The 24,143-nt window shown below is 53.8% G+C and overlaps 8 protein-coding genes across 8 annotated transcripts; 5 read left to right on the plus strand and 3 right to left on the minus strand.

Annotated features, from left to right (window-relative positions):
• Positions 1 to 201: 201 nt before the first annotated feature.
• JN550_006208 (uncharacterized protein) lies at positions 202 to 1,240 on the plus strand (the record flags this gene model as incomplete). Its single annotated transcript, XM_049317922.1, has 3 exons — positions 202 to 261; positions 377 to 622; positions 731 to 1,240. 3 exons carry the CDS (start codon positions 202 to 204, stop codon positions 1,238 to 1,240), a joined length of 816 nt encoding a protein of 271 aa, XP_049171768.1.
• A 1,146-nt stretch (positions 1,241 to 2,386) lies between these two features.
• Positions 2,387 to 4,642, minus strand: JN550_006209 (uncharacterized protein; the record flags this gene model as incomplete). The annotated part of the gene is made up of 5 exons (XM_049317923.1): positions 2,387 to 2,641; positions 2,701 to 2,826; positions 2,879 to 2,959; positions 3,018 to 3,195; positions 3,267 to 4,642. The coding sequence occupies 5 exons, from the start codon at positions 4,640 to 4,642 to the stop codon at positions 2,387 to 2,389; spliced, it is 2,016 nt and encodes a 671-aa protein (XP_049171769.1).
• Positions 4,643 to 6,450: 1,808 nt separating this feature from the next.
• Positions 6,451 to 9,500, minus strand: JN550_006210 (uncharacterized protein; the record flags this gene model as incomplete). The annotated part of the gene is made up of 7 exons (XM_049317924.1): positions 6,451 to 7,257; positions 7,317 to 7,559; positions 7,613 to 8,276; positions 8,329 to 8,598; positions 8,648 to 8,725; positions 8,781 to 9,129; positions 9,191 to 9,500. The coding sequence occupies 7 exons, from the start codon at positions 9,498 to 9,500 to the stop codon at positions 6,451 to 6,453; spliced, it is 2,721 nt and encodes a 906-aa protein (XP_049171770.1).
• A 2,348-nt stretch (positions 9,501 to 11,848) lies between these two features.
• On the plus strand, positions 11,849 to 13,024 carry JN550_006211 (uncharacterized protein; the record flags this gene model as incomplete). Its single annotated transcript, XM_049317925.1, has 1 exon — positions 11,849 to 13,024. One exon carries the CDS (start codon positions 11,849 to 11,851, stop codon positions 13,022 to 13,024), a length of 1,176 nt encoding a protein of 391 aa, XP_049171771.1.
• A 597-nt stretch (positions 13,025 to 13,621) lies between these two features.
• JN550_006212 (uncharacterized protein) lies at positions 13,622 to 14,812 on the plus strand (the record flags this gene model as incomplete). The annotated part of the gene is made up of 1 exon (XM_049317926.1): positions 13,622 to 14,812. The coding sequence occupies one exon, from the start codon at positions 13,622 to 13,624 to the stop codon at positions 14,810 to 14,812; it is 1,191 nt and encodes a 396-aa protein (XP_049171772.1).
• A 366-nt stretch (positions 14,813 to 15,178) lies between these two features.
• Positions 15,179 to 17,474, minus strand: JN550_006213 (uncharacterized protein; the record flags this gene model as incomplete). The annotated part of the gene is made up of 7 exons (XM_049317927.1): positions 15,179 to 16,064; positions 16,145 to 16,166; positions 16,218 to 16,739; positions 16,794 to 16,815; positions 16,873 to 17,137; positions 17,213 to 17,301; positions 17,451 to 17,474. 7 exons carry the CDS (start codon positions 17,472 to 17,474, stop codon positions 15,179 to 15,181), a joined length of 1,830 nt encoding a protein of 609 aa, XP_049171773.1.
• Positions 17,475 to 19,365: 1,891 nt separating this feature from the next.
• Positions 19,366 to 20,704, plus strand: JN550_006214 (uncharacterized protein; the record flags this gene model as incomplete). Its single annotated transcript, XM_049317928.1, has 4 exons — positions 19,366 to 19,580; positions 19,647 to 19,771; positions 19,829 to 20,257; positions 20,499 to 20,704. 4 exons carry the CDS (start codon positions 19,366 to 19,368, stop codon positions 20,702 to 20,704), a joined length of 975 nt encoding a protein of 324 aa, XP_049171774.1.
• A 725-nt stretch (positions 20,705 to 21,429) lies between these two features.
• JN550_006215 (uncharacterized protein) lies at positions 21,430 to 22,729 on the plus strand (the record flags this gene model as incomplete). The annotated part of the gene is made up of 2 exons (XM_049317929.1): positions 21,430 to 22,193; positions 22,249 to 22,729. The coding sequence occupies 2 exons, from the start codon at positions 21,430 to 21,432 to the stop codon at positions 22,727 to 22,729; spliced, it is 1,245 nt and encodes a 414-aa protein (XP_049171775.1).
• Positions 22,730 to 24,143: the final 1,414 nt, after the last annotated feature.

The following is a 24,143-nucleotide window of genomic DNA, read 5'->3' on the forward strand; positions in this document are numbered from 1 at the left end:
TCACCACCACTACCACCCGCGCCTCACCCAGTACCTATCTATATCGTGCCGTGCCGTGCCTCGGATCTCTCCGTCTGAGTTGAGCGCGTGATGACGGCGCCGCGGCACCACTGATCCCTTTCTCTTCTACTTATCTCCCCCCCTCCCATGTTCAGCGCCCAAGGCCCCCTCCTCCAGTTCAGTGACCCCTCGCCGCCCACCATGATGGACGAGTTTGGCTCCGAGTCGGACAGCGACTACACCAGCTATTGGCGGGATTGGGTGCGTTGCTTCCGTCCTGAGGACCCCCCTTTCTGTGTGCTATATATACCTACATGCGCAAGAGCCAGAGACCGAGACCAAATGGCTAACCCGCGCGTTTCCCGCCGCTCTCTAGTTCATATCGTCCCGGGGCAACGAGTACTTCTGCGAGATCGACGAGGACTACCTGACGGACCGCTTCAACCTCACCGGCCTCAACACCGAGGTCCAGTACTACCAGTATGCCCTCGACCTCATCACCGACGTCTTCGACCTCGACTGCGACGATGACATGCGCGAGACCATCGAGAAGTCGGCCCGCCACCTGTACGGCCTGATCCACGCGCGCTACATTGTCACCACCCGAGGGCTGGCCAAGATGGTAAGGGAAACCCCACAGAGAGAGACACGGTCTTGTTGTTGTGTTTTCTATGCGTGCCCCGAAATGCTCGAAGCTCCAGGCTGACGTCTCCTCGCAAAATCTGCACAGCTCGACAAGTACAAGAAGGCCGACTTTGGCAAGTGCCCGCGCGTCTTCTGCCACTCGCACCCGCTGCTGCCCATGGGCCAGACGGACGTGGCCAACCAGAAGCCGGTCAAGCTGTACTGCGCGCGGTGCGAGGACGTGTACAACCCCAAGTCGTCGCGGCACGCGGCCATCGACGGGGCCTACTTCGGCACCAGCTTCCACAACATCATGTTCCAGGTCTACCCGGCCCTGCTGCCCCCCAAGACGGCCGAGCGCTACGTGCCCCGCGTCTACGGCTTCCGCGTCCACGCCGCCGCCGCCCTCGTCCGCTGGCAGAGCGTCCGCCGCACCGACATGCTGCGCCGCCTGCGCAAGATGGAGGTCGAGAGCGGCTTCAAGAACGAGAACGGCGAGGACGAGGAGATCGACGACGAGGAGGACGACGATGACGAGGACCTGCTCGAGGGCGAGCCCGTCGACCTCGACCACGACGTCGCCATAGAGGGCGGCAACGTGAACCCCGTCGCTTGAAAGAGACAAGGAGACCCGAAACAAAACAAAATATTTATAAACCAAAATAATCCTGAATCCCCTAGTCGGGCTCTCGGACTCGGAGAGCCTGCCCCCGCTCGGGCCCGTGTTGTCGGTAGCATGAGATGAAGACAGGGCCGAATACCGTACCTCGGCCAGCAGGGAGGGAAGGGGGGAGACGCCCAAGGCCCCATCACATACACATCATGGCGAAAGAAGACGAGAGCCCAAGCACCGCGAGGAAGAGGGCAAGGGAGGCGAAGACGGACAGACGGACGGCATGAAAGGGATCGTGGCACATGACACACCGGCGTTTTATTTACAGAGAGAAAGGATGCAGGGCGGCTCCTCGGCCGCGGGGTTTTTTGAAATCAAATTTTTTGGCTTGTGTCTTTTGTTCTTGTTGTTTTCTGGCAGCAGTCAGTTTCTTGGGGCCTCTTTCTATTCCGCATCCCGTTGTTTCCCCCCTTCAACTCCCACCTCTCCCCCGCGATGGCGTTCTTGTCAATAGGCTAGAGATTCCCCCGAGTATTCCAAAAAGAAAAGAATAAAAAACTGGCCCTTGTCCGTCCTGATAGTGAACTGGAACGCCGCAGAGCCGCAGACAGGGTGGCTTTCGTACTTTTGTGTTTAAGATCTGATTTTCCAAGAAAGATATTCTCGCCTGTCTTCGCGGGCCGTCAATCCCAGGCTTTGTGAAACTCGTGGGCTTGATGACAGGCTGTGACGTTGACATGCCCCCTTTTCGCGAGCGCGGAATGGCCTAGAGCGGGAGGGGAGTATCCACCGGATCGTCGAGAACAGTCAAGGGGCGAAGATGATAAGAGGGGAGAAGAAGAAGAAGAAGAGTTCCGTTGTGATGATATCTAGCAGAAGGCCCCCTCTGCAAGCCGGCTATTTTTCGTTTTGGTTGTTTCCTTCAGAGCTTGGAACACCCGTCCGACCCTGGTATATATACTCCTGAATCACCCATATCTAACACCAGAATATGTACACGTGGAAGTCGCATTCTATTTCCCTTTAATCCCCCTCTTACATAATCCAACTGATAATAGTGTTACGTTCGCGGTAAAAGGCAGACGATCGTAGTAGGTAGGTAGGTAGGCAGGCAGCCTCATACAGTGGCAAAACAATCCCCAGGGATAATCATCCCACCATCTCGCCATAGGTCTGGCGGCCGTTGAGGAATAGGTCAAAGGTCTCGGCGTAGAGTTCTTTGCTGCTCGTGGTCGCCTGGATGTGGGGGTTGTTCTCGAGCGCCTCGACCCACTGGTGCCAGCGTGTGCCTTGTATAGGGTTCAGCCAGCCCCGAAGCTCGCTGAGTATCCGGGAGAGGCGGAGCACAAATGGAGCAAAGTGGATGTCAACCAGGCATAAGTCGCCTCCCAGAAAGTAAGGGCCCTAGAGTGTGTTCTCGTTAACAAAATATACAATGCCAGGGAACTGCGGGCTTTGCTTACCCGTTCGTCTGCAGCTTGCACCAGGGCCAAGATATCATTCTGGAGTCTCCTCTGCCATTCCGCCTGCTGGTTGAGGTCGACTGCTCGCAACAGGCCGAAGTAGGATGGGACGATCTTCGAGTTGATCTGCGGATGTCAGTTCTCTTGTTTAAGTACGCCTCGTATAACTCTAACTCACATGATCTATCCACAGCCTGCAGTTCGCTTTTAACCGTGGGTCGGTAGGAAACAGCGGGACGTTCTGGTCATGGTCCTCAAGCTGGAGACGATTAGCTACTGCCATCAACGATTCACTGCCATACCGTCGTGAGACCTACGTATTCGAGTATTATGCTGCTCTCCCCACTAGCCCACTCTCCTTCGCGGATTGCAGGAACAGTGCCACGGGGATTGGCTTCGAGAAGCTGCGTCGGACGCTTATACGGGTCGGTCTCACAGTACTGGTACTGCATCTCCTTTACTTCCAAAGCAATCCATACACGCTGCGAAAAGGGGCTAGTGGTCAATGTTAGAAAAAGTCTTATTCTTCATTCCGTCATTTTCATGGTGAGGTTAATTAGACGTACCAGAAACATGCAGCATACAGCTTTAATTCATGGTCCTTTGCATGTTTTTTGACCGTCGTCAATGCAGTCCCTGAAGCCTTCCTCTGCGCCGGCTTGGTCGTTTTCTTGGTGTCCTTCTTTTGCGAGTTGATATGCCTCTGAACAGTCGACTTCTTGATCTCGTCGCTCTTGGCCAGGGTGTGCTTATGGGGGCCCGCCACACCGTCCCCCTTTCCGTTGCCGCCGTTCCCGTTCACGCGCTGGATGGTCCAGAACTTCTGGCCGTTGGCGCCGGGTTGGATGGGCATGCCATCGGCGTCGTAGAACTGCTGCGGCGTGGGGAACGAGCCCGCCCCCTCGTCGACTTGCAAGGTGGCGCCGGGAAAGTACTCGGTGATCTTGATCTTGACATCGCACAAGTCTCTCTCCCTCGCGTTCCGTTTCCGCTTCTTTTTAGCAGGGTCGTTCGACTTGGGCGTCCCCGGCGGCCGGCCCTTCATGCGGCAGTCCCAGTAGTGAGACACAAACGGCTTGCGCTTATACTTCTGCGTCGACCTGTGCGAGTATACATTGTCGATGTGGGGAAAGTAAGTCTCGAACTCGTCGTTGGTCAGCAAAATCATGTCGTCGACGTTGAACAGCTTGTCGCGCCATGCCTCCAGGTCCGGAGGGTCAACGACGATCCTGTTGACCAGTTGGCCGTGAGGTCTGCTCTCTCCCGAGTCGGCGCCGGTGGTAGGGGGGCCAGCGAGGTTGGCAGGCTGGGCAAGAAAGTCGTCCTCCTGCCGGGCCTGGGCAATATTGGGGGCAATGGGCGTCGGTGTGATGACGCCGAATTGCGCACGACTCCGCGAGGCGCCGTGGGTTGGCGGGGCAGAGTGCGGCGGCGGCGGCTGGGGTGGTGGTGCCGGCTGTGCGGGCGTTGGGGGGGACGCAATTATCCTCGGCGCATCGAGCAGCTGGGGATGTTGCTGTTGTTGCTGCTGCTGCTGCTGCTGCTGGTGAGGAGCGGGTTGGAGCAGCGGGACGGTTGGGGCCGACTGCAGGTGCGGCAGGTCCGGCAGGGAGTGGGCGTGCTGGTGAGGGTGCGGATGGGGATGGGGATGTGGTTGTGGTTGCGTCTGCGGTTGAGGGTGCGCTTGAAAGACGCCGGGGTCGGTGCCGTCGAGCACGCCGAGGGCGATACTATCGCCATGGGCATGGGACGGCAGCGTGGGCAGCGAGAAGTGGTGCTGGGCGGCGTGGTCCTGGGCCCGAGGGGCAGCCGAGACATGATGGTGAAGGGCAAGGTGGTGCTGATCCAGGTGCGGGTTGTGATTGTTGGTGTTGTTGTTGTTGGGCATGCCACCATGGACCAGCGAAGTGGGCGACGGGAAGTGCGTCGACGTCGGGTCCATGTCTCGCGGGGTCTCGAGTCTCGAGCCTCGCCGTCGCTCTCTCTCTCTCTCTCTCTCTCTTTCTCTCTGACTCTCGCTCTCTCTCACTCTTCTCACGCGATCGCGGCCCTGGGTGAGCAGCGCCAGTCCATGCTCGCTTGCTGGTCCTGGTCTGCCCTGCCTGCTGTCTCGCGCGCGCGCGCGATGCCCCAGGCTGGCGGTCTTGCTGCAGCTATCCGTGCCGGCGATCCGGGACGATCCAGCGATGGCGGGGTGGGTGAGCAGAGTGTCCGAGGTATCCAATGCTGCCAGAGAGGCGTCTCTACCAAGAGATGTGTTTGTGCAGTAGCACCAGAGCAGCTACACAGAAAGGCGTGGGCGTTCCTTGCCGGGCGGCGCATCAGGCAAAGCTGGGGGCAGGAGTTGCTGTGGTCCCCCTTCTCGCTCAGCCCACTATCACCAGTCCAGTTGCAGTCAGTCCAGTCACAGGCGGCCCAGCGTCCAGCGTCCAGCGTCCAGCGTCCAATGCCTGGAGGGTCGCCCTGCCCCGCGAAGGCGCCAAAGGTAATCATTGCCGATCGCTCCCTAGCGTGGGCCCCAACCCGCCAACCCGCCAACCCGCCAGCTTGAGCCGGGGCCCCGAGCTGCCCGAGCCCGCTAGAACCCGCCGCCGGCTACTTGCCGAACAGCGCCCCCTTGGCGACCCCTAGTCCCTGGAGAACCGGCCACCCGTCCCATCTTTCAGCGCACCATGCCTGCCATGGGCCAGGAGCCAGGTCTAGACGCTGGCCCGCGGACGGCAATGGCTTGCGGCAAGCCTGCTACCCGCCCAACAACCATGTTCCAGTTGCTGGGATGAGGCTGCTGGAGGCAGCACTGCAGGTGCCGGTGGCTCCTTTCGTCTCATGTATACCAAGGTAGCCAGTGCCTGCATGCACTGCTACTGACGATGAGCGCTAATTAAGCCCGGTAGACACACACACACACTCACACACTCACACACATAGGTACCTGCTGCATTTGGACTTCGATACTGGCGCAATGATTTCCAGCCTATACTATTGTGTATTGGCCTCTCCGGTGCGTACTTGCCCTCGTATTCCTTCCCTCTTCACTACCGGTATCAGAAACTTAGGGCACCAAGCCAACAAGAACCTAGAGTAGCTTGATGCTACGCCATGGGGTGACGTGACGTAGAGTTTCCTCAGACTGACGGGACGCCAAGCAATTGTGGGCTTGGGCTCCTCCTCCGACTTACGCCGTCGTCTCATGCCGTAGTCTTCAGGTTAGACTTTTAAACCTGATTCTGGACGTGCCCTTTCAACCTTGTCCAATCGTTCATCAACAACCAAGTCATCGTCCCTGACTCTCCCGTGAAGGGTTGTGGCCGAAATCTGTCTATACATGTCAGCCGTTGTACACAAATATCGCCTTTGGTTTTCTCTACATCATCGATAATTGCCCACGAAGGGTTATTGCCTTTCTGTAGCAGGGAGTCACCCAGCATCATGGACCAATTGCAAGCGAAGGGGCAGGAGAACGCAGTTCATAGCTGTGCATTCATCAATTCGGCATTGGCTGCAGTAGTAGGGAGTGCTGTCACCCTCGTCCAGACGTCATAAATGGACTACACACCCAACCAAAACCCACTATAACGCTGGTATCCAGTATATGTGCAAAAGCCCCCCGAAATGTATCAAAGAACGCCCCTTGGAGGTATCCAAGATCAGATCCAAGTATCTGTTCAGCCGCCGAGAAAGATCAAAAAGTGTAGCAAGCAAAGACATGCGAGAGTCGTACCCAGACCGTGAAGCAACCCCTTGCCGTATCTATTGCCCCGAGTCCCAACCCAAATCCATGGCATCCATTGGCGGCATGTCCATCAGGTGCCGTAGCACACCCTCCGCTACCGGGGTCATACCAGTCGTCTGTTGTGTCATCATGTTCCATCCCTCTGGCAGGCCGTACCCATTGCCTGACGAATCCGGCATGACAAACGAGCGCCCAGGGGTCATGCCAGTCCCTGAGGTCTGCATGCTGAAGTTGTTGGCATCAGAGAAGAAGGCAGCAGTTGCAGCATCCAGCTCAGCCTGGGTGCCGAGCGGCTGCTGCCCCCCAACAGGGCTGGCATCGAATGACGTCTGCCCCGAGTTCGGCAGTGCTCCCGAAGCTGCGTTGCGGTTTTCCGACGCCGAACTTGAGTTAGGAGTTGGTCGGCTTGACGCGCTCTCAGGATGAGGTGAGACGGACATGTCGGCCGTGCCACTGCTTTGAGAGTCAACAAACCCGGGGGTGTACCGAGTACTGGCTGGGGCATTATGAAACAAGGAAGGATGCATGCCACTAGATGCTGCATCCGGCCCAGTACTTCGCTCTCGAGTGGGCAGTTGATGCGATTGTGGCTCCCCTGTCATCCAGCTTTGATTTGAGGAGTCAAATCCAGTGGGGGCTTGAGCACCAGAAGTCCCGCTTGGGGTTACCAGGTCAGGAGCTGTGGCGGGATTTCCATCGTCATCGACCAACTTCGTGAAATGGCAATCGTTCTTGTATGCGAGAATGCCGTTGCGCTTCTCACATGACTCCGCACCAAAGTTCTGGGCCCTGATCTTAGCTGCAACTGTTGGGTTGACAGATGGCTATGAACAATGTTAGTCGCGTCGATCCTCAGAAGCACATCATCAGTCCTTGGACTCACGCTATCTCCACTTCTAGGGAATACAGACTTGAGCTTGGGGATTCTCATTCCAAGAGCCTCCAAGTCTACGTCAAGCTGAACCAGGAAGGACTCAGTCAAGGGGTTCTTCCGCTTCAGAGCATTCATCGCTGATAAGAGGAATCGCAGGGAATCCACCGTCTGGCTATCATCTGGCCGGCTCTTCAGGAACTGGACAAATACTCGCGCAGCAACGTATAGACAGAAAGAGATGAAAGGGTTCATCTGCAGGATATCAGCGGCACGCTCTAGAAATGATAATCAACTCTTTCGCTTACAGTGGATAAATCCAGATGGGACACCATCCGCATGATACTGGCGATCTCGTTCGCCGCAGTTATGCAACGCACTTTGCTTTCGCCACTAACAGAGACGGGCAACTTATTCTTGTCAGCTTTGAAGATTGCCGCTTGATGGAGGCAGATCGTCGACGTATGAATGTTCATGTTGGTGAAAACAATGTTCGGGTTCCCGATTCCAGTCGGCAGTTTGAGGTGGTTTGGGAGGCAAAGAGACGTGTTCAGAAGGATGTTGTCCATATTCCGATGCCGCTTCCAGAACTCGCCATTTAGATCGTGATCTCGATCATCAGCATCGGGGCGGTGCAGATGGATCAAGTTCCGCCCGAACAGACATGCCATCAACACAATGCCGCCAAAAGACGACAACTTTCCTGCGCCAGCTGGGCTCATGGCTTCGTTCAGAGTGAGCGTGGTCTCCGGCCGGCTCATGTCGAAGGCCTCTTCTGTCGAGGGCAGATTTGTCATGATATCTTTCTCGTCGACAGTCATCGGCCATCCAGTTCCTATACTAGCATATCGGTCCTCACAGAACGCCATCCAGAAGGTCCGTCGTCTTTCTTCTCTCTCAGTCCAGTCTCGGGGCGGTGGCAAGCATTGCTTAACGTCGAGCCCTGTGCCGTCCAACCTATGCAGTCCAATCCTGGATTCGATGAGCCAGCCGAACACTTGAAGAAAGGAACAGGGCAGCTTACATTTGCGCCAAGCGTACGGCGGAGCCCGTGCTCATCCAGGCCCTTGGGAAATACATCATCTTGAACTCATATGAGGCCAACAACACGTGCGTCTGACAATGAGCAACAGAGATCATGTGTTCACCGAAGCCTTTAATGTAGTCGCCTTCGACATACTTACGGGCTCGTTGATAGAACAGGTCCTTTAGGTCTGAGTACTTGTCTGTGATTGCACACGCCAAAGTCCACATCGCATAGCGTAGGGCAACTGGGGGCCGTTGGTTTGGAGCTCTGACACGTGTTAGCTTGAAAAGGACAAATGAGTACAATTGATTCTCACAAGTTCATCGCAGCCAAGTAGCGGAATTTGTGGATCATGGGTAATGATGGATGGACTTTCTCGAAGTATATCTGGTGTCTGAGTGGGCCGAGTTAGTTAGCCGTATCCTCGCGCAATCGATGGAGCAACCTACAACTCGTCGATTGTCTCTTGAGGTGGAAGAGGTTCCTCCAGACCTAGACCAATCATCTCCCACGTGAAATTATTTGCCATGTTGGGCATCCCCTCCATCGGCATGGGCATATTGCTGGCGAAGTTGAACTCCTCCATATTGGCCGTCTGCGGTGGCGGCGACTCGCCGTTGAAATGCCAGCGGTCCATGTCCCGGTCACTTGCGATGTTGATTGACGGGTTAGAGACGTTGAAATTGGCAGTTGCAGGGAGTGGAGGGTTGCGGTTCTCGAACGAGTTCGCGGGCGCTTTGTTGGTCTCTGTACTTGCGGTAACGGGATCGCTGGTCTTGAGTAGCGACTCAACCTGCTCTACAGTACGAAACAGTCAGTATTGCAATGCTGGTAGAAAAGCAGCACTATCAGTACGTACTTAATCGCTCCTCCAGAGCCTTAACGTATCCTCTCTTCGGGCCACTCTTCCTCCTTACTTCGTCATAGGCACATGAATGTCCCAGGCGCGTACATGTGCTGCAACTCGGCTTGTTTCCATCGCACTTGAGTTTCCTCTTCCTACAGATCATACATGCCAGGCGCTTCGGCTTGGGGACGTTGGCATTGCCACCAGACGGTCGGGGTGCGGTCTCTGGTGGTCCTTCGGCGTTCGGGCTGTTGTCGCTTCCCCGGTCGTCGTCGGATCTCGATGCACCATTGCCCGGAGGGTCATTCGTAGTCGGCGACATGGTCGTACAATTGACTGCCGCGTACCAGTCTCGACGGCGGAGCAGTAGAGGCCACGAGGTTTCGTGACGAGGAGGATGTAAGCGACGACGGTTGAGCGTCGCAAGCTGACTTTGGAGTCGGCGTGTTACATAAGCATATGGCTGTGCCGTAGGTAGCTCTCGGCGTGAGGGACGGCACAGGGGGCCGCAAAGACTATAAACCGCTGCTGCGAAGATTCTAAGTTAGAAATCGGGCTCGGCAGTCATTGTACATCTTGTCGTCACTCGGGTTCGCTCGACGTTGAAAGTGATAAGCGGCGAGGAGCACAAGGGAGGCAAGCGGGTTCCGATGCAGACAATTGTGATACTACGGCGGCTGCAGAAGCGGACGGTGAATATGGGGGGCCCTTCGGGGGGGCCCTGGGGCCTCTTCCTGCACCGTTGCAGGTGGAGAGCGCGATCGACCACAGCCCGCCATCGTGCCACGGGCTGCTTACGGATACTACCCGGGTTGGCCTAGCGCATGGCGACGGATGTAACTCAGTGAGTAACTCAGGTAGGGCTGAGATGGAGCCTTGTTACATTCCAGTTGTACTGTGTAGGCACATAAGACGCGAGTCCAAGTCATGTTATCACGGGAGGACAGCCCGTGCCTCAGGTTGGTCAGACTAGGCAACACCAGGACTTGTTCTGCTGTTTAGGCGTTGTCAGTCTTCAAAACCGTGGCAGGCGATAGAACCTGTTGCGTGTCTCCATACTGAGAGTGGGCAGCAGACTGAGGAGGCTGGAACATGCCGCCAACGGTCGGCGTCAAAGCCGCGCGAGCCCGTGGCTGCCTCTACGGCTGCAGGGTCCGCTTATGGTTCAGGCATGGAATTTCTACGTGACGCCCCGATGTGAAGCTCGGCGTCGGTGGGTACAATTGTTGGCAAGCGGTCGCCCGTCACTGAAACGGAAGGCATCGCGGACGCAAACCTGAGGATCGGACGGCATTCTCCGCGCGGTCGAATGGCAAGTGATCTGGACCCCAGAACTCGAGCATAATGGATACGGTGTAGCCAGTGTTCCAGTTGGCCTGGGCAATTGATAGCACGCCAATTCTGCACAACACCCCGGGCACGGCCGATTGACTACATGGCAGTTCCACTTACTTTTCTGCTTTTGGAGTCGAGATACGGGAATTCTGATCTGGCATGGCTGGACCCCGCAAGATCAAGAGCGATGGGTGTTTCAGCGTCTGACGCACGATTCGATGCTCCTGTCAATGAGACTTTGCTTCGCCATCATCCGATTGCCATCGTCGTGTCATCCGATAAGTTCGCGATGACAAGGACCAGCTGAGGTGGAAGGAGTACCCGTTGCGCTGGATTCAAGGGTTCAAAGGACGAAGCTTGGCAGGCTAAAAATAAGCTTGATGTTCTTTGTCCTACATGACGATCCAGCAAAGAAAACCTTATCTCCATCAGAAAACATAGATTCGGTGCAGCAACCCTCATATGCCAATTCTTGCAGATCGCCGCGGGCTACGATTTCCATGCTGCACAGTAGATTTCCCGATCGTGGAAGGCGATCCAGTGGTCCAACCTGCAACTCCTGTCATGCAAACCCCTGGGCTTTGGTCCGTAATGCTGCCGATCTGTCAACCGTGCGTATCTACAGGCTGGGGATGGACAAACCATACTGCTCCACACTATAAAAGTATGGTATCTGATAATTTACAATTAGGTAGTTGTGACAGAAACGAAAATATTTGCAGCCGCACATTCTTTCCTGGCTATCGCTTAGAAGGTGCTAGTTGTCCTTCTCGGCACATAGTCATGCCGCGCTTACATCAACATAAAGAATACACCATTGGACAGAAAGAGAAGTTGTATAACCAATAGAGAGCCTGTCTATGCATAGAACACCATCACAGAGAATAATGTCGGGACTGAGGTGTGCTGGTGTCCGCAAGATTGATTGATTTCAATGTTACGTATACTAAACCTACAGCTCTCAATTCAACCCTACTGTAAATCCTCAATGATAGTGTTTTGCCTTGAAGATTTGTAGTGACAATGAATCACAGACGAGATCCCCTGCCTTGAACTCCTTTGTTCCGTGTCTACGTAAAGACGGCGAGGTTCACCACCGTATACAATGGCCTTTGAAAGAATAATAGCGTGGACGTGGGCTTTGAACCTTGCTGTGCATATATTCTCCAGCTTATTATTCAAGATATACAGATAACTCAAGCCATGTGTTTCTCAAGATTGGCAGAGCTATGAAAACAAGATCGTGCCCTTAGTTTGACAAATCAGCAGCCTTACTGTCAGGCCTCACTATCACCTATTCATCTCACATTCGTCAGGTAAGATACGCCTGTCAAAATGTCAGCAACCACTGCCGATGGCCTTCCGATTATGACGTTCGGCGTTGAGATGGAGGTCTGGGTGTTTTATAAGGTGGTCAAGCCTGGTGAGAACATTGATAAGATGCGCAGGGATCCGGCCAACCACGGGCTAATTCTTGTAAAGGAGGGTGACGACGAGGAGAAACATTGGAATCAGTGTGTGAATGACCTTATTAGATGGTTGCAAAACATAGGGTGTCACGTCAATGGCGCTGACCCTCAGGACTTGGGGTACTCGACGGATGTCCACGCCGCTGCCCAGGCCAAGTATCTCCGCTGGACAGTTGATACCGAGATTGCCCTCGACGTGTACGATGAGCAGCAGAAAGAGGACGACAAAGAGGGCATAGCCAGGGCCGGTCTTGAAATCATCACGCCAGCTTTTCGTCACGACGACAAGAATTACGACGAGATTACGCGGGTGATTGATAGCTTTAAGGAGCATTACCGCTATGTAATCGACTTCCAGACAGCGGTACATGTCCATGTGGGCGCTGGGGCACAAAAGATGCCAGACGAATGGGTGTGTCGCATGGCTTGTCTCATTTGGGTACTAGACCCCATCATGAACAACCTGCATCCGGTCATGCGTAGGCACCGTGATCGATGGTGTCCCCGGAGTCGTATTTGGTCGAACCTCGCCCACGGTATGACGGCGGCAGTGGCGGAGGATCCAGACAGGAGGAACGTCTACCAAGACTATGCAGCTGCCAACCCGCCGACAATCGAAGACGGTTTGAAGGAGCTGATCAAATGCACCGAGGCGACAACGTCGGCTAGGTTGATGTTGACGAACCAGGCCGGAGCATGTGCATATAACTTCTGGTCTTATATATTCGCCGACTCGAGGCCTCATGCGCCGCCCACCATTGAGTTTCGCCAGGCTGCTGGCTCCATGAATACTCTCTGGATCACCGCTTGGGCCAAGATCTGCACCCGCGTTTGTGAATATGCCGCGTTCGAGATGGATGACGACGAACTCGCGAGACTAGCTCTCGTGTGTACCTCCATCGAGAAAGAAGGTCCTGACTCGCCAAGGGGCCAACTAATGCTAACACAGGCGACGGATGCTTTCTTGCGATCTATGGGCCTAGATACGATAGCGACCTACGTGCACGACACGACTCCAGACTCAAGAGCAGCTGGACAGTAACCAGCTCCAGGTAGGTGAAAAAGCTGCAAGAACATAAGTACTGATAAACCCAAAGGAAACCTCCCATTGGTATACTGTACGTACTTGGAATTTGTCACTGTTAATTCCTGATAACTTGCACATGCCTCTAACGCTCGGTGCTTGGGCCAGGCGTCGCTTTTGAAGAGACTGTAAGTTAAGTATCCCATCCTGTTTCGGCTGATGAAAGAAAATTGTAGTTTTTGAGTAGAAAGTACAGAGCAATCACAGATTTCCCTTCGTTCCAACCTTTATTACTTGATATTTGCCTTTGTTCTCTTAGCATCGAAGAGATGGACTGTTTTTCAACGCCTTTAAACAAAGAGACCCAAGACCCAACAGGACAAGAACAGTGGCTTGTTCTCTGTTTCATAGAAAGAGGTCGTTCATGACTTGAGGACGTGTCTGCGTATATAGTTCCTGTAAGAAGGAATTCCGTGAGACGCACACCCATAGACAGTTTCTGGACTTATTGGAATAGAGCCGAGTGCTTAGGGTCTATTGAGCCATCACGTGTCATCCCCTGAAGGTCCATCCAAACCTAAGTTTTTAAGAAAGTGTACTTGATTCAGTTTCGTCATGTCGGCAGCGGGAGATGTCCTTCAGCCTCTGACCATGGGCGTTGAGTGGGAGTTTGTCCTTCCTCTTCGAATACAGCGGCAGGGGGAAGGCATCGACGTACTACGACGAGACAACCTTGGGGTCATCATCATCCCGTACGACTACCACGGAGACCTCTTGAACTACTGTCTGAGGTCCATAGTCAAGGAGTTGCGGCGCAAAGGGTTCGATATGAACGATGTGGACGAATTTAACACGGCAGCGTTTCCAGAGGGGCCGACTTTGCCCTCGCCACACGCGAATAACTCCGTTGATATGCTCTTCCATCGTTGGGGCCTTGAAGAGGAGACTGTCTCTCTGCCGGTGCACATACAACAGACACTCCGGCGTGAACGCTACATATTGACGCGAGGCGCAGAGTTGGTCACACCAGCATTCTCTGCCACGCCAGTCAACTTCATGGAGATTGAAAGAATGGTGAGCTCGGTCCTGTCTTTTCTTAAACCATTCAATGATGACTCCTGTGGATTGCATGTACATGTTGGCAGTGGGCGTAGCGGTTTGCCTGATGATGCGGTTAGGAAAATCGCGTGCTTACTGTGGGCGGTTGATCCGATCCTATACAGGCTGCATACGGAGCAACGCCACGACGTCAATTTCGCCCAACGCAATCGTTATCGTTCCAATCTAGCCCGAGGCATGACTGCGGCAGTTGCGAATACAGCTATTGACGTGACCTTGGATTTTGTAAACTTCGACCGGGCTACAGATCCATGCGGTATCATCGAAGGGGTAAGGGAGCTCATCAAGTGCAAGAACTCGGGTGCCGTAGCCCGACTCATGTCCACAGGCAGCCGTAATGCGGCATACAACTTCGGTTATTACCTGATGTACTACAACTTCAAGCCTACCATTGAGTTTCGGCAGGCCGGCGGGACATTGAATGGTAAGTGGATGAGACTATGGGCTCAGATTTGCGTTAGGATTTGTGAATATGCTGCTCGAGAGATGGCTGACGATGACCTATACGAGATCGCGGGGAAATGCGAAGAAGTCGAGGCATGGGATCAAAGTGGGCTTGAAGAAAATCAGAGGAAGATTGACGTTTACACTTCCACATTTCTCTCCGACATAGGGCTGGCTGAGGCTGCACAGTACATTCTGACAACCACGCCGACACAGCGAACGCATGGGAATGATTTAGTTTGATTGAGAGCATCTTTGTTTCGGGCGGGCTAAGCAGGTAAGCAATATTGACTTATTCAATTCTGGTATCTCAAGCTCCTGTCGTTTGTTCTTCAACAACGTGAAAAAACTACGAAACTAAGACTACGTGTCATCTGACTCTGGGGATAAGCCAAAGACAGACCCGGTTGGCATCAATGGCCAAGAAACAACTACGCATACATAGCTGGTATGTGACTTTTCAAACTGCCCCAATTCAGTATGAAAACAAGCTGTGAGCAAAGTCACGTAAAATAGCCATGGCTCAAATTAATAAGTATGGAAGCAATGACGTATGGCGGAATATTTAAAACAACGGAGCCATCTATATATCGTAGGCGAGCAACTGTATCAAACCTCATGCGGACCCTGGTCGATATGAGGATGTAGTTCTCGTTTTTCCTTCCTTCGTCGTCTGATATCATTCACTTTCTGCCGAACCGTGACGACCTCACCTTCGAGCCGTGCCTTTTCATGCCCTTCTCCGAGCTCCTCCAGATCCTTCGCCTCCAGAGTTTTCTTGCCATCTTCGTCATAGACAAGCCTCTGAACGTCTGGCAAGTACGCCCAGGAGTAAATAGCGCCGAATGCGAGCACGGAACCGAACAGTATGAAGATGAGACCTTGTCGGGTAGAGCTCGTGTATCCACTGTTAATTCCATACACGACCAACAGAGCGACGATGGACCCTATCTTCCCTGAAGCAGCCGATATGCCATGACAGGTGCATCGATAACACGTTGGGAAGATCTCGGCAGGTATGATGAAAGTTAGGGTATTGGCGCCAAAGTTGAAGGCAAAGTGGCATATTGCCACGAGCGTCACGGTAGCTGGGGCTCCTGGGGTGTAAGCTACGCCATAGTAAACGCCTCCAGTGATGATGAAGAGGCCAGCGAGAACGATGAAGGAGATAGTCAGCCACTGTTTGCGGGGTATTTTGTTGGCAAAAAAGATGAAGCATAAGCTACCCGCGATGGAGCTGATGGAGACTGTGAGAAGGTACTGTTTGGCCTGTTCGAGGAGCACGTCGTAGATCGTGTTGCATGGGAGTGTCTGATCGGTTGCCCACTTGGGAAATCCTAGCACTTTCCAGTCCGGGACGGTCGAGTTGCCGCCGTCAAGTGTCGAATTCCAGCAAGACAACCGTGAGTCCAACGGCGTATGCTGAGTTACCGCCCATATATCGGCCAATGTACCTCTATTATCCAAAGAGAAACCATAAAACCCAACATCCAGTCTGTAATTATAGGAGCAGTGATGTCAGCCAAAAGTGGGTTGTGAAGGTGGAATCTTTTGAAACACCATTTTCAGACTTACATAAACCAGGTCATCGCGGTCCCTTTGTGGTATTAGCTGATGTAATGTAAGAGCGTTGATTGTTGAAGCTTACCGAGTAGGTAGTACCAATTCCCATCACGAACAAAGTAATGATAAATATCTTCCTTGGAAAACTGAATAGGCTTTTCTTGAGGCGACTGAACCTGTGTTGCCCCCGGCGAACCCAAGGCGATGCCATTTCGAGTTTCAGGTGCAACATAGATTCTGCGGGTATCTCTCAGAGCGATTCCTGGCTTGTGTTTGACCTCAAGTTGGTATAAGCCGCAGTCGTAGAGGAAGAAGCGGAAGATGATGGCAAGTAACGCTGGGACAGCACCTGAACCGATCACAATTCGCCAGATGCCGTCCACGATCTTTTTACACTCTGCTTCATGTAGTGTGTTGATTCCACATTGCATGGCCTGCAGGCCATATTCCCTCTCGCGACCCAACAAGACCCAGAGGCCTACCAGCTGAGCAAGGGCTTGGCCGACAGGTTGCATCAGGAAAACAGAAGCGAGCATGGTTGCTCTCGATTGTGTACTGGCCCATTCGGAAGTTATTACTGCAGAAAGAGGGTATTCTGCGCCGATACCTAGCATTATGTTAGCCCTTTCTGGTCTTTGGTTGTCTAGGATTGAGCACGAACCTATGCCCATGACGAATCGCCACTACAGTGCCAGGTTAGCGATCAAGGACACAGCTCGGACGGGCTAAACAAAGCTTACCCATGTGAACAGGGCAAGAAAGGACAGATCATTGTAACCAAAACTACTGGTGGCTACCCCTATAGTCGATACAATAACCAGAACTAGCTCGATTCCATATAGCCGGGTTCGGCCGTATCTGTCAGCAAGGTAGCCGAAGAGAAGCTGCCCAACCACTGATCCAAGAAGGGTAATCAGGTTGATGAGCAGTCCGGGATATCGATCATGAGGGAAATATACGAAAGATATGGATGCCAGAATGACATTGGTTGAAAAAAGGTTGTACCTGTAACACCGAATAAGATACTTGCAAGTGAGACAAAAGGGCAGATGTGTCACAAGTGACACCAAGAACACCTACGAGTCTGTTAGGAATCCAGATGCTGCAACACCCCAGATTCGTAGATTCCAGCTGTTTAGATCAAGCTCGTACCTTAGCTGGCGGCGATCCTATATTCCATGTATTAGGTCAGCACATGCGGCTCTTCGACCAGCCATTCGGCAGCACCTGGTTGGCGAATTGGATCGTCACCTGCCTGTAAGTCCCTTGAAGGCAAAGCGGAGCTATTCGAGCCTAGAAAGCCTCGATTCCTCCGCACTTCCGGGTAGCGTTCACCGTCCATGCTTGGAGATTCTGGCGAACACTAGGCCGGAGCGCAAGAGTAGAGTGTTGCCTATGGGTGTTCCGGGACTGCTTTCCACGCAGTAGACGCAATGAAAGGTGAAAAGAGGCAGCGATTGAAGCTACAGCTCCTCTGAGCAAGTTCAAAGTGAAGAGCTAACGCATCGCGTGGTCACTGGATGTCTTTCAAAGGCTGGCGCAAAGCCTGACGAGGTGATATTACAAATTTCGCAGCGGAACGCAGAGCTGGCCACACAAGTAGCCGCTTACAGTACAGACCGGGAGTACTGTGATAAATCGCAAACAATGAGAAACTTGAGACAGGAAAGGGAGCTTGACATCGTTTGGTAAGAAGTGTGACAGCCTCGACATCCGACTGCGGGCGAGGCAGCTTGGAACCATTGTCGACGCTAGAGACCCAGGTGGGTGGTTAGCATGGGGTTGATGTGGTGGCTGTCGCGACGATGCACCTTTCGGGGGTCTTGGAGGGTGGGCTGAGGCGCGAACGCCTTTATTAGCGAGCTGCATATTGAATCTCAATGTCCACCCTTCCAACATGTTGTCGTCCCATGAAGTGCCTTCGGGTCTTCTAGATTATGTTCGAACTTCTCACAAGAGAAAACATTACAACTCCCATCTAGAGGGGTCTTTTCCCCCAAATCAGGGTCTCTTTCAGATGGGAGCTGTTGGCATAAGACTTCCCCAAAGGGGCTTCCCTCATGGACATGCAGGATCTCATCGATCCTAGTAATGCCTAGACTGGCCGACCCAATATCTCGACATGGTATCAGGTTACCGATTACCGAGCTATTGGAACTAGACTTAACGGCGAGGCACGTATACACTACAGGCGAGCAGGGCAAAGGTTCGGGTAAGGTTTCTGACCCATGATGGTACCTCACAATGACATCTGCAAGCCTTCTGCTTCAACCCACATATGGTTCTCGAGGTGCTCTTTGGACAAGGCAACGATGGTTCCACCAATTTACAACGGTCACTACAGGATAGCTGCCTGCTGTCACTTGAGAAACGTGCCTGCTTCTAGAGTGCGAATGCGTATGCGAATATGTACTTATCAGCTTGCATATGCTGCCCCAAACTTAGCGTAGTCCGGCCACTCGGGTTGCCCAAGGGTCTTGACATGTGCTCAGGTCTGACTTGCTTATTGGCCAGGTAGTTGCCCAAATGTTTTGGCGAGATCACCCTTCTCGCTACTCCAAACGTCGCCAACAACAGCTGCGCCTTGTGTGTCAATGGGAGCCTTGACTGGATAATGCGAGGATCCTGCTTTTTGCTAGCTGGACTAACACGAGGTCAAGGGATTCAGGAAGTGACAGCTGCCATAGTAGATTGTTCAATTGCATGGAAGATTATAGCGAAAGTGGAGTGCTGGCGACTCTCCGCCCCGTCTCATGCAACATCCCACATAAGCCAAGGGCCCTGAACCCCTCACACTGGGGCGCCCCAATTGGTGCCATGCACTTGTCTATACCTGGCCGGCGAGCCTTGACCCAGCCGATTCCTCACGAGGTTTGACAGCGAGGCCCACAACGACCTTTGCCTGAGTCTTTGCATTAGGGCGAGACAACCCGCGGAGCCAGACCATGATCAGTAGCCTGCAGTGAAAACCGTTGTGAAGCGCGAGGAGTCAAAGAAGCACACTGGATGTCGCCAGGCGGCACAGCCCTCACGAACATGAAATTAACACCACCGAGAACAGCACGGAGAGCACCCCAACCTTCTATGCGGCCCAAGCAAAGTCCACAGTCCTGTCCAGGCTGCGCGGCATGCTTGTGACCGGCTCTCCACATACCTGAGACTCGACAAGCCCTGCTCGGCAAGCTGTCTGCACTCTGCTCAAGGCCCGTCCGCTTCCGAGGCTTACCGCGGCCATGGCTGCCGCTTCCTCGTCCTCGTCCTCGTCAAGATCCTACGCATCGTCGTCGTCCTATAGCCAGCTTCCGCCATATGCCCAAAACTTGATCGGCCCAATTGACTCCAACTGGACTCCCAACTCGGCTGTATCAGACCTGACCGACGAGTTCTCAACCCCGCAAGGCCAGCTACGGCCGCTCGATCTGGGCCCACCGGGCTATCAAGCAACCATGTAAAGCCTCCGTGATCCTAGCTCGCATATTGGTGCAGGTGTTTCTAATACTGGTGCTACTTTCAGAGTCTTGTTTGAAGGAACAGCTGAGGAGAGGACCATTTATCTGGGTCCGTGGGAGGTGGTCGGTCATGATCATCGCCGCATTCTCTGGCAATGCAGTTATCAGTTGGAGCGGCTAGAACATTTTTGTACGTCGATGCTGCCATCTCTCTTGAGAACGACTCCCTGAGACGCACATACTCTAGTACCATCGCCTTCTCCTACAGAAACATTCCCCCATACCCTACACTCAAGGCATCGGCAATTCTCGGACCCTTGTCAGCTCGAACAATATGTCACTTTTCGAGAGCGCCATCGAATTAGATACACCAGCGAAGATGGCGTTGTGATCCACGACCAACCAATCGAGGTCAAGTACGAGTTCACTACCGTCGAGTCCGCAATTCATTTTCAAGGCGACCTCAGGAGGAAGGACCTGGTGGACTGTTTTGATGTCGATGTCGTCTGGACGGACACGCAGGGGAGAACGGATACATTTGGCAACATCCGAGGTATCGGCACCGTCCAGAGGCTTAAGCTATGGTCTGACCGTCAAAACACGTCACACTCACTAACAATCTTTGCGAACCGAGCTGACAGAAGGTATAAAGAATACCAGGTGGATCAGTTTGAAGGTGAGGTCAGAGGTCGAGACGACCGGCGGCGGACTATTCGGTTGAACGTACAAGGACGGCGTGGGAGTGCTCCGGAATCAAGCAGGAGGCTCTCCCTTGCGTCATTTCGCCCAAGGCGGGGCTCATCATCTTCCACATCTACGTCGAGCTCTCAAGACATACGGTATCTGGGGATTCAGTTTAGTCGGAGCGAAGGTGATCAGCCCAACTTTGTGGCAACAGCAGAGGCTAACGATGTTAGATTATCGCCGTTTCCTGGATACATGGTTGATGGCACACAGCTCTGACAGCGAATACCACGGAATATCGTATCCGACTGATGCTTTCGAGTTGCCATCTCCTCAGATCACAGCAGCGAGCTCTTATCAACTTTCGACAAATTCTCTCTGGCAAACGGATCTTCCAACGCTCCCGGAGCCTGCCGAAGAAGACGATCCTACTCCATGAAACTGCGCAGACTGAGTGTACAGGTCTTCACAGAGGCAATCACTGCTAGTACTGTCGAAGACGCGGAAGAGATACGCGAATGCCTACATCGGAAGATGATGCAAACCACACAGCCAACCCGAGCCAGGACTACCGTGCCTCGGTTAAACCGGTAGCTTGTCTTGACAATCATGTTCCAAAGACAAGTCACATCTAGAAGAGTGAAGTCTGGGACACGGAAATATGGCACGGTGGTTAGAACATTTGCATGCACAGCTTGCCAAGACCACCGCATCTTTGTTTCCAAGATGTTGACCTGCTTTTGCTGGGCAACAGTCATCGGGGAGGTATCGAATAGCGAAAGGTACGCTGGCGTTGTTGAAGCTGTAGCCCGCACTTAGTGCCCAACCGAGCCCAAAGTGTGGTTGCTTTAAGGCTGCAGATTTATCTCCAAAGCCGGGACCACCCGAAAGCCCACATGCTGCCACAGAAACAGTATACTGGTAGGCTAGATGTGGGATGGGATGACAATTTGGGACTAATAGTACGAACTCACGTCATGCACAATGCATGAGCTCCAGCGCCGGAGGTGGGGTAGCTTCTTGTTGCTGAGAAAGCGACCAACAACGTACGATTCATCAACCACATGGCGGAGGCGGGCAGCTCGAAAATACTTATACTCAAAAACTGGCTATAGAGCGCGCTCATTTTCGCCTGCGAACTTCTTTCACGCAAGAGCATTCACGATGCGGGTCATACTATCAATCAACGCCGGCTCGAGTTCCGTCAAGATATCCGTATATGCCGCAGAGCATGGCCAAGCGCCGTCACAATTAGCGGAAGCTCAGCTGAGCGGCCTCACATCACCACCAGCTGAGTTGAAGTATTCCCGGAAGGATGTTACTGTCTGCAAGGACAAGAAGGTGGGAGAGGATGTGAAGAGCCAGGATGATGCTTTCAAGGTCCTGCTCAAAACCCTTGTCGAGGACTCGGATCTGGCGGAAATCTCCAAGAAGGACGACATCGCCATTGCGTGCCACAGGATTGTTCACGGCGGTGACTATACTACGTCCCAGAAGATCACCGAGGATACTTACCACCATCTTGAGGCTCTGACCGACCTCGCGCCCCTGCACAATGCCAGCGCCCTCGAGATTGTTAAGTCGTGCATGGTTGAGCTACCCAAGGCTACCAATGTCGCCTGTTTCGACTCGCAATTCCACAGCTCTATACCAGAGCATATTCGTACTTACCCCATCAACCCGGAGATCGCCAAGAGCAACAAGCTGAAGAAGTATGGGTTCCACGGAATCAGTTACCAGTTCATCACATATTCGGTGTCCAGGTTCCTCAGCAAATCGCCGAAGGACCTGAACATCATCGCGCTACACCTTGGCAGTGGTGCCAGCGCTTGCGCGATCAAGGCCGGAAAAAGCTGGGATACCAGCATGGGCTTGACGCCTCTGGCAGGCTTGCCGGGTGCCACTCGTAGTGGCAGCGTGGATCCCAGGTAGGCCTTCTTCTTCTTCATCGTATTGCTGAGTTTATAATGACACACGGCACAGTCTGGTATTTCACTACGCCAGTGACGTGGGCAAGCTTTCCCCATCTTCGACAAAGGAGCTGCACATCTCACGTGCCGAGGAGATCCTGAACAAGGAAAGCGGCTGGAAAGCTCTCACGGGCACGACCAACTTTGGCATCATCGCCGCGTCAGACGAGCCCAAGCACAAGCTCGCCTTTGACCTCTTCGTAGATCGTATATGCGGGTTCGTGGGAAGCTACTACGTATCGCTCGGCGGCAAGGTGGACGCGTTGGTCTTCGCGGGCGGCATCGGCGAGAAGAGTGACAAGCTGCGCCGGCGGGTCGTCGAGCAGGTTTCGTGTTTGGGGTTCGAAGTGGATGATGCGCTGAACGGCAAGCAGATCGAGGACGTCGTGCAAGATGTCGGCAAGAAAGGCGCAAAGCACCGGACGCTGGTCTGTCTTACGGATGAGCAGTTCGAGATGGCCAGGGGTTGTGCCGAGGACCCCGAATTAAAGTGACCGTGTGTGGGTGCTATAGACGTTTCATGAATAATGAGATGATTTCTCCCCGTAAAATTGTATACTTGAACCATGTATAGACGGACTGACAGGGCGGGCCACGAGGTGCCACCAGGCAACGGCGTATGGAGTGGGCGGGACTTTGGTAGGATGCAACGGCTCAATCTACACGTCCAAGGCAAACAGCTAGACTTCCGGGGCGGCCGGCATACTCATCACTTCCGGACACTTGGCGGGATGGATTTTGGTGTTGAAGACCGGTCACTGCCCGAACGCCGCTTACACATCACCGACATATCTACGTTGCCCTGTAAACAAAGGACCCCGAAGGGGACGAACCGGATCGGCAGGGACGCCTACCCGAAAGACCCCTCTGCCAGGTACCCAGGGTACTCTCTACTCACAAGGATGTGGAGCCTCGTGTTGGCGGCTGACTGACGTGCATGTTGGCAGCCCAGGAAAAAAAAACCCTGACGACCAAACGGGGCGGCCATCACCAAGGACCAACAATAAAACGTGACAGCCTTATTAGGCAAGACTTTGGTGATGATCTGCGAACGACGGGGTCGTTCCTATTAAAGAAGGGCGTCCCCCACCGACATCCGGGGCCACCGCGGCAGACCGAGGTGAGCAACGCGGGCAGAGGAGACCAAAAAAAAAAATAGTAACCATCAGGAAAAAACTTGGAGATCGTGAGATCCGCAGCGGGAGCAACACTGCACAATGACGTCGGCGCAGAGGGTCTCGACTCGGCCTGTGGGGCGCCCTGCCTGGCGCCTGCGACCCCCTCGGGCATTAGCGATACAACGCTGATGGGCGGAGGGGGAACCCCTGGAAAGATAGGTACCGGGACGGGCGCGCAGCTAGAGGGCGACTTGGTCCGAGGGGCAAGTTAGATACCTGATTAGTTAACAGTCACACCAAAAGGAGCGGTGCCGGATGCTCGGTGCCCTGCGATCGAGATCCCACGCCTGCCGATCACTGATGTGCGGTCTCTGGCTTGCTGGCAAGGCCGCCCATCCCATCTCTTTTCTTCTCTCGCGTGGTGGTGTTTCCTTGGTCAGGGGACCATCTGGCACCCCGTCTCTGCTGGCCGCGGGGTCCCTTTTTGCATGACACCACTTTCGTGATCGTCTACCTGAGCTACGCTGACGTGCTAGCAACTTGTGGACGCGGGCGACACAGAGCGAATCAGCTCTGCGCCTCGGTCGTGCTCATCTGCCTTTCTCGGGGTTCTGCTTGGCGATTGACCCTGTTTTCGCGTGGGTGCGCCTGCGAGATCTCGAGGGGCTTCCAGCATGGGAAAGTTGAGAAGTCGATGGCAAATGGATGTTTCGCGGGGTTTTCTCTCTGATCGTCGTTTCCATGATCTCACTGTGCGTTTTTCCTTGGTGTGATGTGTGATGGTAGGAGT

The sequence above is a fragment of the Neoarthrinium moseri genome (genome assembly GCF_022829205.1).
Source record: "Neoarthrinium moseri strain CBS 164.80 chromosome Unknown scaffold21_Wmoseri_CBS_16480, whole genome shotgun sequence".
NCBI lineage: Eukaryota > Fungi > Ascomycota > Sordariomycetes > Amphisphaeriales > Apiosporaceae > Neoarthrinium > Neoarthrinium moseri.